This window comes from Sabethes cyaneus, chromosome 2 (assembly GCF_943734655.1).
Source record: "Sabethes cyaneus chromosome 2, idSabCyanKW18_F2, whole genome shotgun sequence".
NCBI lineage: Eukaryota > Metazoa > Arthropoda > Insecta > Diptera > Culicidae > Sabethes > Sabethes cyaneus.
In genome coordinates, this window is record NC_071354.1 from 113,540,417 (window position 1) to 113,555,357 (window position 14,941).

Sequence of the window (14,941 nt, forward strand, 5' to 3'; positions counted from 1 at the left end):
AGAACATACTGTAACATAAGCATTAAATATATTTCTTAAACAAAAGGTTTTCTGCATACTAACTTGGCCTCCCTCCAGAGGCGAGTGAACCTCTTAAGTTTAAAACTTCTCTAATAAAAAAATGGCGTGCCCCCCCCCCCGAACGAAAATCATGGCTACGTCACTGTGATAAGATGTTTGAAGGAAGGATGTTTGAACTTGGAATAATGTCATAGAACTTAGAAAGCTTAATTGACACACTTTACCCCGTCCTAACCTACAAATTAACTTGACCAGTTGAGTCAATATCAAAAATGATAAATAGTTGTATTTCTTCTGTTATTCAATTAATGGACAGCTCTAGTTGTACGTTTCCGTAATAAGAGGATGTATTTGCGGTATAGCTCCATTTCTTTCGTTGCTCATGTTGTCGTAAAGCCTTTCGGACGATCATTTCCAACCTCCTCTGCACCTGGTTGTGGGAAGCCGTTCTTTTCCATAAACCATACCATTTTTTATTCATGCCAACGTAAATAGATGTTTATTAATACGGTTGCCCATTTTATTGATGTAATAGACCCATTTGCATAAGTAATTTTTTTTATATATATGAAAATAAGTAAACGTACCCACGGCTATAGTAATCTCTAATCTATACCGAGAAAAGTAAGCATTACAAAATGGCAATAATAAATTTTAAAAAGGAATGTATGTTTGAACAAAAAGCTAATAATATATTTTTCTGAACGTTCTAAGCCACTCTCCCGATTCACACATGAATGTCCTGCTTCGTCGTTTAATCTACAATTTCCGGATTTTATTGACAGCAGCTACAATGCAGCGCGCCGAAATACCAAACATATCTATTAAAATTGATGGTGGACCAGAACGAGGTATTTTCTCAATTCCCAAGTGCTCAACGAGTATATTTCGCTGATCTGCAACAGCGGAAAGTACCGCTTCGCCTAAGCCCCCTTGTCTGCAAAAAAAAAATGTAGAATGCAAAATGAACAAGATTACAGATCACATACTTATAATGGTCTTCTATAACAACAATGCGGCCACCACACTGAATTGCATTTTCCACAATGGTTTCCTTGTCCAAAGGTTTCACAGTGAACGGATCCAGCACACGTGCGTAAATGCCATTCTTCTCCAGTTCATTGGCTGCATTGAGAGCTTCGTATAATGTAACTCCTGCTCCAACTAGCAAGACAACGTCGTTTCCCGATCGTTTTACAATCCTCGCTTTGCCAACCTGCAATTCAATATTAACGTTATATTGATGAAAACAGATGCTAAAAAGAGTAATTTACCTCAAAAGCATCATCATTGTTATAAATAACAGCAGTGTTTGGCCGTGAAGTGCGAATAAAACAAACGCCCTTAGTGTTGGCCGCCAGCTCAACAGCACGCTCGGTACTGACAGCGTCCGACGGATAAAAAACAGTGCTTCCTGGAATGGCTCTGAACATGGCAATATCTTCCAATCCCATTTGACTGGGACCGTCCTCGCCAATGCTGACACCACAGTGCGATCCCACAAAATTTACATTTGTTTGAGAAATGGCACCCATTCGGATTTGATCAAACGCACGAGTGAAAAAAGTCGCGAATGTCGATACGAATGCCACGGTGCGATCGCGACAAGCCGCCCCAATTGCAACACCCACCAAATTTTGTTCGGCAATGAAACATTCAATAAAACGTTCGGGAAAAGCTTTGCGGAGCTTGTCGGAGAACGTGGAATTTTTCGTGTCCCCATCCAAAGCGATAACTCGGTCATTGTTCATTGCAATCTTAGCTAATGCTGACCCATAAGCTAAACGTGTAGCAACGCTTTCTCCAAGCTTGTAGGCTGGAGGAGTGGCAAGCTTAATGTTGTTTATGTTTACTATTTTAGTGCTGTCCTTCTGTGGTGAATGAGGGGTAATAGTTATTGGACCAGCATTGTGAATCAATGACTGTAGATGTTCAATTACAGTTGTCGCATCTTCACCCAATGGCTTACCATGCCAATTCTCTAAATCCTCGATATTCGGAAAGTACTTGCCTTTGAACGTCTTTGCAATAACAGCAGTTGGACGATCTTGCGTAATTGATGCTTCGAAAAATGCCTTACAAAGTTCTTCTACGTCATGACCGTCAACAACGATTGCGTTAAATCCAAACGCTTCTAACCTCTTGCGATAGACTTCCATTCGATGTTGCAATGAGGTCGGTTCAGATTGCCCCAAACGATTAACATCAAAAATAACGCAAAGATTATCTAATTTATAATGTCCAGCAAAATGTAGGGATTCCCATATTGATCCTTCCGCAGATTCACCATCGCCAACCAATACGTAGGTTCGGTAATCCGTCTTGTCTATAACTTTTCCTACATAAGCCATCCCACATCCTACAGCCACACCTTGTCCAAGTGAACCTGTTCCAACATCAACAAAGTTCAGCCTCGGAGTCGGGTGACCCTCCAGATCTGAATCAACCTTACGTAAATTAAGAAGTTCATTAACTGGGAATAACCCAGCTTCAGCCCAAGCTGCATATAAAATCGGCGCCGCATGCCCTTTGGACAAAATAAATCGATCCGATGAGGGATCCCGCGGAGCGGAGATCTTGTAACGCATCGTGTTGAAAAACAGGACAGAGATGATTTCTGCAATTGAAGCACATGATGTAGGGTGACTAAAAAGAAAATTAAAAAAAACAATTAGAAAAAATAAAGCATTTTTTATCATAGGTTCAAAAAAGAAATGAGAATGTATATTATGCTTCTTTCTCTCTCTCTCTCTCTCTCTCTCTCTCTCTCTCTCTCTGAACATTTTTTGTATGAATAAAAATCGATTCCGAGTTTTATTTAAGTGATTCTTATCATGCTTCCTGTAACAGGAACAGAAATTGAAATTTACAGGAAACCAACGAACACCAAACGAGTTATACCTAGCTCATCTAACCACTCCCACCAATACAAAATGGCAGCTTTCCATCACATGATACATAGGATGGAAACATCACCGTTAAGTGAGCTAGGGAAACGAAAAAAAATTAACACATTTTTGAAATTGGAAAACTGAACGGATATAAAGAAACGACAATCCAGAACATTATTTCCAAGAAAAGAGACGCATACAAAAAATCACTCACAACACTTCTGTTCTGTTTCTGTTTGCAGCACGAGGTGGGGCAGTTAGAGCCAAGTCTGTCCAGGGCTGAGATAAGGTGGTTGTGATAATGATAAAAGAATCCTTGCGGATAACACTAGCGCCATAATGCGTTGGTGATTATGGATTAATGAGGAGGAAGAAGAGTGACAGAACTTGGCTCGTTATAATTGTGTACTTGGTGAATATAGAATAAGATGGCTTGTACTTATCTTATTTTCTCCTTCCTTTGTTTGTTTCCTCGTCTTGTTCGTCTTCGATCTTACTTAAGCCCAAAGTCGGCTCCACGCCGTCCTCTCCATCGTTGTCACCAGTGCAGTCGAAAACACCCACATGCCATATTTTGTTCCATTTGCTTGATTAGTTCTCGAGTTATGAGAAAATTTGTATTTCATTTGTATAGGACCCCCCTCCTAAAGTGCGGAGGGGTCCCAATTCATCATAGAAAAAATGTTGTTTCCAAAAACACCCACATGCCAAATTTGGTTTCATTTGCTTGATTAGTTCTCGAGTTATGAGGAACTTTGTATTTCATTTGTATGGGAGCCCCCCCTCTTAGTGGGGGGAGGTGTCTCTAACCATCACTAAAACCTTTCCTGGCCCCAAAAACCTCTACATGCAAATTTTCACGCCGATTGGTTCAGTAGTTTTTGCTTCTATAAGGAACATCCCGACAGACAGACAGACAGACAGAAATCCATTTTTATATAGTAGATTATTTATGGGGTAAAGACATTGAATTTTTGAATGATAACTAGTTTTCCGTTTTGAAGTATCGCATAAGCGACGGTGCCAAAAATTTCAATGATTTTTAAATAGAACTCATAACTTGCTGGTTGTTATTTATCCCTGGTAGAAAAAGGTACTACTGATAAGACAGCCACGACAGCCCCTGGCGGGGGGTGCCCTGGGGGCCATGCCCCCCCCCCCGAAATGTTTTGGCTTACATTTTTAAAAAAATTTTAAGTGCAGAATAACAATACACCAAGCTAAAACTGTAGCACAAGTATAATTTTGATGAGTGCGCCTTTGAATAATATATAACCGACATCATTTTGTATCTCTCATAGTCTGTGAAAATTCTCAACTATGTAGCTCTCCGTTACTTGGAACATTCGGCATGGACAAAGGCGACGAAATATGAACATGGAATGGAGACTTGGTACCTGGAACTGCAGATCGTTAAATTTCGTTGGTGGTGATAGAGTGCTGCTCGATTAGTTAGGACCCCGAAAGTTTGGCATCTGGCACTGCAGCGGAGATATGTCGCAAAGGCGAGAAGGTGTGGAGGATCCGTGGCAAAAAAATCAGAGGGGTTGTGTACAAGACACGACCGCATATCTAGGTGACGCAGGACTACGTAAGTCTCTTTGTAGTGATAGTGGCATGTATTCATGCTTGTAATCATTCGATTCTTCATGTATACATGCTATATGCAACATATATACATGCTACATGCGTTGTATGTAACATTTATCAAAGTAGTAACATTGCATACGTTCAATTCTCAAAAGATTGTGCATTTGAAAACAATTTAGCAAAATCAAGAACAGAAACTGTTACTTTCCTGCTACCTTACTGAAATTAAAGATTGTTTTTATTATCCGTGGTTTCCTACGTTGAAGGGATTTTACCAATTCAATGCTATTTTATCAACAGCACATCTTTGCACTACACTTCTAATGAAACGGCAAGCATGCGTATTCATACAGAGCCGTATTATAACCGAACACTACAGCTGTAGCAAATTTTTCCAACACAGACATCAAATTCGCCGAGGTTTAATCGTCACGCAGTAAAGAATTTGCGATCTGTTGGGTCAACGAGCTTGTGTCATTTTTTCTGGCACACTTCCCTAACACAGACATCAGATTGGACTAGGTTTAATCGCGTTCGTAAGAAATCTGTTGGCACGAGGGGGCTTTGTCACTCTTTCTGGTGTACTTCCCAAGCAAGGACATCAAAATGGTCTAGGTTGAAGTGCGGTGTTAAGAAATCTTGTTGAAATGTGGGAACTTTGTCACTTGTTTTGGCTTACTTCCCAAGCACAGATATCAAATTGGTATAGGTTTAGATCATCGTAAAGAATCTTCCAACCAATCACGAAGCGGGAATTCTGGTAAAATATAGGTTCATTATTTTCAATTTTTCAATAGTTCAACATCAAGAATCCATACTTTTCGTCATTTGGGTCAATTCTTAGAAGATTTTCCGATCGATTGGTGTAAGAATATTGAAAATCGATCGGAAAACCGCTGAGTTATTAGCGCTCAAAACCTTTCATTTTTCGTGACGCTCGCATTTTTTGATTTTTTGGAATGACACCCTATCTCAAAACTTGCCGTAAGACGTAGTCCTACGTCAAAAGCCCAAATTTTTCAGTGCGGTGGAGCGACCAATGAGCTGGGAACGGGCTTCGTAGTGTTGGGCAAAATGCAGAATCGCATAAAGGACTGGAAAACGATCAACGAGAGGATGTGCGTGTTGAGGATAAAACGCCGTTTCTTCAATTACATTATCATTAACGTACACGAAGGTATACTCGACGACGAGAAGGAAGCGTTCTATGCGCAGCTGAAGGCAACGTACGACAGCTGCTCATGATAGGACATCAAGATCGTCATCGGGGCTATGAACACCCAAGTCGGCAGGGAAGCAATGTATAGACAGGTGATCGGGCCCCATAGCCTGCACACCGACACAAACGACAACAGCCAGCGATGCATCAACTTTGCAGTTCCCGAGCATTTTCGTTTCCCACAAAGATATCCACAAAGCCACCTGGAGACCACCTGACCAACGAACTTCTAACCAAATCGACCATATTCTCATCGAGGGCCGGTTTTTCTCGAACATCACCAACGTATGCTCCCTATCGACTCGGACCATTACCTAGTAGCAGTACATGTGCGTTTAAAACTCGGTTTATATCTCGCGACAAAACCGCTCTTCTCGGTTAAACATTCGGCAGTTAAACAACCCGCCAGTTGCCGAAAACTACGCGCGCGTACTGGATGAAGCTCTGCCTTCTTCTGTGGAGCTAGATGCTTCAACCCTCGAAAACGAGGTCGACGAGGCAACCACGGTGTTAGAAGTGGATACATCGAGTGCACGAAATGATTGGTTTGACGGGGAATGCCAACAAGCGATAGAATTGTAGGAAAAGAAGAGCTTAGGAAAACTATCTAATCATATCCACGAGAGGGAATTTGGCCAAGAATCGACAAGCGCGGAATGAGTTGACCACGATCCTGAGGAGGAAAAAGTGCCAGAAGGAGGACAGAGATTGTGAGGAGCTGGAACAACTATTCTGGGTTAATGACGCGCGCACGTTTTACGAAGAGATAAACCAAACTCGTAAGGGCTACACACCTAAACCTGACATGTGTAGGGACGAGGGAGGGGATCTAATCACAAACGAGCGCGAGGTGTTCGATAGGTGGAAGCAGTATTTCGATGAGCATCTCAACGGCGATATAGCAATAGGAGACGCAACGGAAGTTAACCTCGGAGTGCCTACAAACGACAACAGCGTGCCGGCTCCCGATCTCGAAGAGATCCGGCGAGAAATCCGCCTGCTGAAGAATAGGATTATCGGTCTGATTAGCGCTTTGTACATCGTCTGCTTTGTGCGGGGTATGCTCCTTGATCGAAGCGTCTTGCGGAGGGAAAAGTAGGTTCGATGCGAGAGTGCCAGAAGCTATGAAGTTTTTAAAAATCCTGTAAAACATTTTTCTCACCAGCAAACTAATTTGCAGAAATCATATTGTACGCAAACTTATGAAAACCATTAGAAAGTTACTTGTGTTACATGAATACTTAGTTAAACAAATTAATTAATTAATTCGAAAGAACATACTGTAACATAAGCATTAAATATATTTCTTAAACAAAAGGTTTTCTGCATACTAACTTGGCCTCCCTCCAGAGGCGAGTGAACCTCTTAAGTTTAAAACTTCTCTAATAAAAAAATGGCGTGCCCCCCCCCCCCGAACGAAAATCATGGCTACGTCACTGTGATAAGATGTTTGAAGGAAGGATGTTTGAACTTGGAATAATGTCATAGAACTTAGAAAGCTTAATTGACACACTTTACCCCGTCCTAACCTACAAATTAACTTGACCAGTTGAGTCAATATCAAAAATGATAAATAGTTGTATTTCTTCTGTTATTCAATTAATGGACAGCTCTAGTTGTACGTTTCCGTAATAAGAGGATGTATTTGCGGTATAGCTCCATTTCTTTCGTTGCTCATGTTGTCGTAAAGCCTTTCGGACGATCATTTCCAACCTCCTCTGCACCTGGTTGTGGGAAGCCGTTCTTTTCCATAAACCATACCATTTTTTATTCATGCCAACGTAAATAGATGTTTATTAATACGGTTGCCCATTTTATTGATGTAATAGACCCATTTGCATAAGTAATTTTTTTTATATATATGAAAATAAGTAAACGTACCCACGGCTATAGTAATCTCTAATCTATACCGAGAAAAGTAAGCATTACAAAATGGCAATAATAAATTTTAAAAAGGAATGTATGTTTGAACAAAAAGCTAATAATATATTTTTCTGAACGTTCTAAGCCACTCTCCCGATTCACACATGAATGTCCTGCTTCGTCGTTTAATCTACAATTTCCGGATTTTATTGACAGCAGCTACAATGCAGCGCGCCGAAATACCAAACATATCTATTAAAATTGATGGTGGACCAGAACGAGGTATTTTCTCAATTCCCAAGTGCTCAACGAGTATATTTCGCTGATCTGCAACAGCGGAAAGTACCGCTTCGCCTAAGCCCCCTTGTCTGCAAAAAAAAAATGTAGAATGCAAAATGAACAAGATTACAGATCACATACTTATAATGGTCTTCTATAACAACAATGCGGCCACCACACTGAATTGCATTTTCCACAATGGTTTCCTTGTCCAAAGGTTTCACAGTGAACGGATCCAGCACACGTGCGTAAATGCCATTCTTCTCCAGTTCATTGGCTGCATTGAGAGCTTCGTATAATGTAACTCCTGCTCCAACTAGCAAGACAACGTCGTTTCCCGATCGTTTTACAATCCTCGCTTTGCCAACCTGCAATTCAATATTAACGTTATATTGATGAAAACAGATGCTAAAAAGAGTAATTTACCTCAAAAGCATCATCATTGTTATAAATAACAGCAGTGTTTGGCCGTGAAGTGCGAATAAAACAAACGCCCTTAGTGTTGGCCGCCAGCTCAACAGCACGCTCGGTACTGACAGCGTCCGACGGATAAAAAACAGTGCTTCCTGGAATGGCTCTGAACATGGCAATATCTTCCAATCCCATTTGACTGGGACCGTCCTCGCCAATGCTGACACCACAGTGCGATCCCACAAAATTTACATTTGTTTGAGAAATGGCACCCATTCGGATTTGATCAAACGCACGAGTGAAAAAAGTCGCGAATGTCGATACGAATGCCACGGTGCGATCGCGACAAGCCGCCCCAATTGCAACACCCACCAAATTTTGTTCGGCAATGAAACATTCAATAAAACGTTCGGGAAAAGCTTTGCGGAGCTTGTCGGAGAACGTGGAATTTTTCGTGTCCCCATCCAAAGCGATAACTCGGTCATTGTTCATTGCAATCTTAGCTAATGCTGACCCATAAGCTAAACGTGTAGCAACGCTTTCTCCAAGCTTGTAGGCTGGAGGAGTGGCAAGCTTAATGTTGTTTATGTTTACTATTTTAGTGCTGTCCTTCTGTGGTGAATGAGGGGTAATAGTTATTGGACCAGCATTGTGAATCAATGACTGTAGATGTTCAATTACAGTTGTCGCATCTTCACCCAATGGCTTACCATGCCAATTCTCTAAATCCTCGATATTCGGAAAGTACTTGCCTTTGAACGTCTTTGCAATAACAGCAGTTGGACGATCTTGCGTAATTGATGCTTCGAAAAATGCCTTACAAAGTTCTTCTACGTCATGACCGTCAACAACGATTGCGTTAAATCCAAACGCTTCTAACCTCTTGCGATAGACTTCCATTCGATGTTGCAATGAGGTCGGTTCAGATTGCCCCAAACGATTAACATCAAAAATAACGCAAAGATTATCTAATTTATAATGTCCAGCAAAATGTAGGGATTCCCATATTGATCCTTCCGCAGATTCACCATCGCCAACCAATACGTAGGTTCGGTAATCCGTCTTGTCTATAACTTTTCCTACATAAGCCATCCCACATCCTACAGCCACACCTTGTCCAAGTGAACCTGTTCCAACATCAACAAAGTTCAGCCTCGGAGTCGGGTGGAAACATCACCGTTAAGTGAGCTAGGGAAACGAAAAAAAATTAACACATTTTTGAAATTGGAAAACTGAACGGATATAAAGAAACGACAATCCAGAACATTATTTCCAAGAAAAGAGACGCATACAAAAAATCACTCACAACACTTCTGTTCTGTTTCTGTTTGCAGCACGAGGTGGGGCAGTTAGAGCCAAGTCTGTCCAGGGCTGAGATAAGGTGGTTGTGATAATGATAAAAGAATCCTTGCGGATAACACTAGCGCCATAATGCGTTGGTGATTATGGATTAATGAGGAGGAAGAAGAGTGACAGAACTTGGCTCGTTATAATTGTGTACTTGGTGAATATAGAATAAGATGGCTTGTACTTATCTTATTTTCTCCTTCCTTTGTTTGTTTCCTCGTCTTGTTCGTCTTCGATCTTACTTAAGCCCAAAGTCGGCTCCACGCCGTCCTCTCCATCGTTGTCACCAGTGCAGTCGTCTGTGGCTGATCTCTTGCCTCCCCTCACGACAACATTGTTGCCGTGAGAAGAAGCGATAGAGATCAGGCAGAGAAAGAAAAGAAAAGAAAAGAAGAGAAGAAATTTTTAGTCAACATGTTGATTGCAATTTTCGAGTTAGTATTGCGCTCTTCACACTCAATTGGACTGCACAGTTATTAAGTGCAACCTTCAAAACTGTGATGAAAAGTGTGCTACTGATAATATCGCTAGTAATCTTATATCGATAATACCATCAAACTTTATCGTCATGGAAGAATATCGAAAATTGGAGGGTTTAAAGTGAAATCTTCTTCTTGGTTTGTTATTATTTTACCATTTTTGTTCTATTTCTTACGTATTTTTGCTTATATTGCCATATTATCGTTATTAATTATTAACGATAACAAAACTTTATCAATAATCGTTATAGATTTTGACCGACATTTCCCATCATTACAACTCTCCCATCTGAGCTGACATTTGATTTAGCAGTGGCGCCAGTACCAGTTGTAGGGAAAGCAAATAGTATTTAATTTTTCATTTATTTCATATATGCTGCATATTTATTCAAGTTATGAATTATGCGTGGAATTATGTATTTAGAAACTATTTTTATATTATTCTTTGCGTCGATAACAACTCTACGTAAGCATTAGAATTTAAATAGAAATCAACCAAGATCCATGGTTTTTTCCCACGAAATTTTGGCAACTTTTCTCACCTACAAAATGTGTGACTGGACAAGTGTGTTCAAAATCCAACTTTCAATGCAAAGAGCAATAATATCACGAGAATTCTATGTCTGTCCTTCACCTATGCTACCACCGACTAACTACTCGCTAGGATGGACGCTACTCATCTCCTAACTACCCATGTCATCACGATTGACCCAGCACTGTTCAACAACCTATGCTCATTAAAAGCCACAGCCGCTTCTTTATCTACCATCTTTGCAGTATTGTAGCTGTTGGCGTAAATTTTCGAATATTTTGTGCGGAATATTATTCAAGAGCAATATTATCGCTCAGAACTATCGAAAAACTCTCCTCTCCGTCCCTTCTTTATCTGCCATCATTGCAGTATTGTAGCTGTTGGCGCTAATTTCCGAATATTTTGTGCGGAATATTATTCAAGAGCAATATTATCGCTTAGAACTATCGAAAAACTACTTGAACTTTCGAAAAAGTGCCCGGTGGCAGTAATTGCCTATTTGTGGCGGTAGCCAACTGGTTTGTCGATATGACGATATGACAGTCGTCAAACTGAAGCAATTCTGTAACTAAGAAAGGATGAGGTGGATCATGTAGAACTTCACTTGGAGATATGTATATATGCCGTGTTAAGTCATAAGTGCAAGCTGTTACTGAAGCAAGACTTAATAAAATGTTAACGAAGTTGATAATTCTGTGAGGATGGTATTGAATCGAAAAAATCCTCATACCATGGCCATATATTATGTACTATGACATTATCTTAGGAAGTGGGAACGATAGTATATTGAGGACAACCCTTCGCTATCGCTTGAATCAGCCAGAGAATCGAATACCTGTTTTTACTTGAAGAGCTATGCTCTATAAAGATTTAGTTAGGAATGGAATTCCAGTTGAAGTCTGCCAGGATTGGGCAATGGACAGAACAAAATATATATCGAAGCTATAAAGCTTTTCGAGAGATCCACTAAGTCCGACCGCGACGACAGCAGCAAGAATGGAGAGGAGCAGGCCGCCGGTGAGTTGCCACCGTCCGACTTGATGGACTCTCCGACAGAGGCTCATCAGCATTAGAAGGGTCCTTGGGAGACAAACAGCGTCATTAATGATTATTTTATATTGTGAGTTGAATACCGTTAACGCGGTTAGTCACAAGACATGCAAATCATTCTAATAAAGGAGGGAAATAAGAAAATAATAATAATTATAATTGATTACATCCAAAACAATACTATAGAGGTGACAGTAACAACAACGATAGTAATATTAGTAATTGTTGAACGTAACAAAATATTTCGCAACACTGTCGATTTATAAGAGAGAGAATTCCACGATGTAAGAAAGAGAAATAAAACAGTTGATTTTGTACCGTTGAAAAGAACAGACGATTGTTTTTCTTTCGCGTAGGTTTGTTCGAATATACAGTCCACAATTCTTTCCCGTGTTGTGCAAGAACATTCTGGTCCTTCGAGCCGGATTTTAGTGATTATCGGGAAGTTGACCAACTTTCGTGCCAAGATAGTTAGATTTCGTGAGTGTACCGGACGTTTCCGGGAAAATCGCCCAATGTAAAAGGCAGAACCGCTTCTAGAAAGTGACGCCATTTGAAACGGTTCGTGTTTCGATTGAGTGCTGGAAGCAGCAAGCCTTTGTGCGCTTGTTCCTTTTTTGGTGAAACGAAAAGTGCCGTCGTTCGGTTCGGTGCTTTCAGAGCCAAATTGTGGCCCCCATCACATGGTGAACGGTGTTGCGTCGGTCGTATGCTAGTCGAAAGATTCGATGGATGATACGGTGGGCGCTAATTCTTATTGGAAAAAAGATTGGTTACTTGGATAGTGCTTGTGCTCGCATACGTGAAAATATACCGCTGAATTTAGTGCGACAATCATGCTATAAGTGATAAGTGACGTAAATGCGCTTAGTAAATTGAACGAAGCATCGTTTGTGAATAAAAAAAAGTGTGAAAATGATTCACTCTCCGAAAAATACGCGAAGCCAATTACAAGCAGAAGCGCTGTCCAAAAACGGTGAAAATTAGAACGAAGAACCAGTGAGTGCGCAAAAGAAAAAACAAAAGAAAAAAGAAGAAATGAAGAAAATGAATGAAGAACTAAAAGTGATCAAAATCCAATTGGATGCAATAAGAAGAAAATTGAACAGGGTGCATAAAGTCCTCGAAGTGAATGCCGAAGAACCGAATCTAAATTTGAGAAGTAGGCATTTTTTGCAATTGCAGCTGAAAACGATTGAAGAGGCGTTACGCATTAAGCGATGTTTTAGAATTTACAATGACACATGACAAAGACCAGACTTTTCCCAAAAACATGACCGACCAACATTCCACAGATGTTACGAACCACAATTCCCACGAACATAATTCATACCAAACCCACTCTAAATCCTTACAAGAAACCCATATCAGATTCACAGAATAACCCGACACCTTACAACGAAACCAGAACCAAAACACCGTTAAAACAAGATTCCTTAGAAAACATCAAGTACAAATCTCATAAACAACCTACAAGACAAAGCTCAGCCTCAAACCCATGTACAATCACACCTCTTCAAAATACACGAAACAGACACGATATTTTTCCTCTATACAAACAACAAGCTCAAGTGCATCGTGCGATCTTGAACTACTTTACACACGTCATGCACCCAAGAGAACTCACGATATATTCACCACCGACGCGCTATCACAAATTCTCTCTCTCGACACTCATTCAATTCTCTCTCTTTACACTCATTCAAACTCACTCATTCTAACTTACGTTCTATCTCACGTACCCGACTTAACACGACATTCTCGACCAATCATATTGACGCAACTTAGACTTTGCATCATGGTTGAATAGATTAAGCCACACCTCCAACAATACCCTGTAAACTTACTAACACTAGGAAATAAGTTCATTAGATAAAACTAACCTGTTGGAGCTGAAATAAAGGCAGTCTATGCAGTTCAAAGACAGGAACTGGTTTTATTCAAACGAAATTGAAATCATTATCTAATAATAGGAAAGCGTTAACTGGATACAACGCATATCAGCAGCGTCTCTACAGTCTGGACGTAAGCGATGATGCTCGCGAAGTATCGGAGGTGATGTATGTCCAATTTGAGCAGCAACATGGTGAGTTATACGTTTTTATTACTAAATTGCTGGATGATATCGTCAAAAGTGAAAATGTTCCGGTAGTAACAGCGCTAAATCCAGTGTCGCCGTTTCCAATAGCTGATGCTGTATCGATGCATTTACCTCCGCTCAGGGTGCCCTTGCCTTCCTTTGATGGCACATATGAGAACTGGTTCGCTTTCAAATCGATGTTCGAAACTATTATGAACCGCTATCAGTCTGAATCTCCAGCGATTAAACTGTACCACCTTCGCAATTCCCTGGTAGGCAAGGCAGCAGGAATAATTGATCAAGAGATAATTAATAACAATGATTATGCCGCGGCGTGGGCGACATTAACTGAACGATTCGAGGACAAACGGTTAATCATTGATAAGCATATTGATAATCTGTTCGATCTTCCAAAGATGATGAGTGAGAATGCAACTGATTTGCGAAAGTTCATAGACGTCTGTTCGAGAAACGTTGATGCTCTTAAAAATCTGCTCTTAAAAATCTTAAAAACAACTATGGAATTTCTGAAAGACAGATGTCGAGTGTTGGAAAAGATCCGCCTTTCGGAGAGGCGCATCGCTAAATCCAACGCACCATTAAGACTATCAAAACCGAGCATTGAAACGAGAACCAAGAGTAGTAGTCTGGTTGCCACAGCCGAAAAATGTCCTCAGTGTTCGAATAGCCATGAATTATGGAAATGTGACATTTTTAAGAAAGCAAGTCTCTCGGATCGGTACGGTACCCTCCGCCGTATCGGAGCGTGCTTTAACTGCCTTCAAAGGGGGCACCGAACAGTAGAATGTTCATCAGAACACTCATGCAAGAAGTGCAAGAAAAGGCATCATACCTTCCTGCACCCGAATGAGCCTTCCATAAAAAGAAATGACTCTTTATCCATAGAATCGACGGATTCAAAAAACGATTAGCAGAACCAAGACCGTGGTGCATCGACTGAACCAAGTACTGCAAGTCCTGAAACCAGTAAAGAAGAACGGCAATCTAATTTTTGTACTCGGCCCAAGACGGGTAAACAAATATTACTCTCAACAGCTGTGGTTCTAGTCTATGGGAAAGCGAGCGAACCGTTCCCAGTGCTGCCCAGAGTGCTGCTCGATTCCGGTTCGCACGCCAGCTTCGTTTCGGAACACTTTGCTACGTTATTGGGATTGAAAA

At 40.7% G+C, this 14,941-nt stretch overlaps 1 protein-coding gene across 1 annotated transcript in view; it reads right to left on the minus strand.

Moving 5' to 3' along the window:
* Nucleotides 1–497: 497 nt before the first annotated feature.
* LOC128738052 (transketolase-like protein 2) overlaps nucleotides 498–14,941 on the minus strand; it is a 32,657-nt gene continuing 18,213 nt past the window's right edge. The window contains exons 2-4 of the mRNA XM_053832872.1: nucleotides 1,296–2,667; nucleotides 1,011–1,237; nucleotides 498–958 (exon numbers count right to left, since the gene is read on the minus strand). Of these exons, the coding sequence (XP_053688847.1) occupies nucleotides 781–958; nucleotides 1,011–1,237; nucleotides 1,296–2,667 (1,777 nt within the window). The 3' untranslated portion in view covers nucleotides 498–780. The remainder of the gene's footprint in view (nucleotides 959–1,010; nucleotides 1,238–1,295; nucleotides 2,668–14,941) is intronic.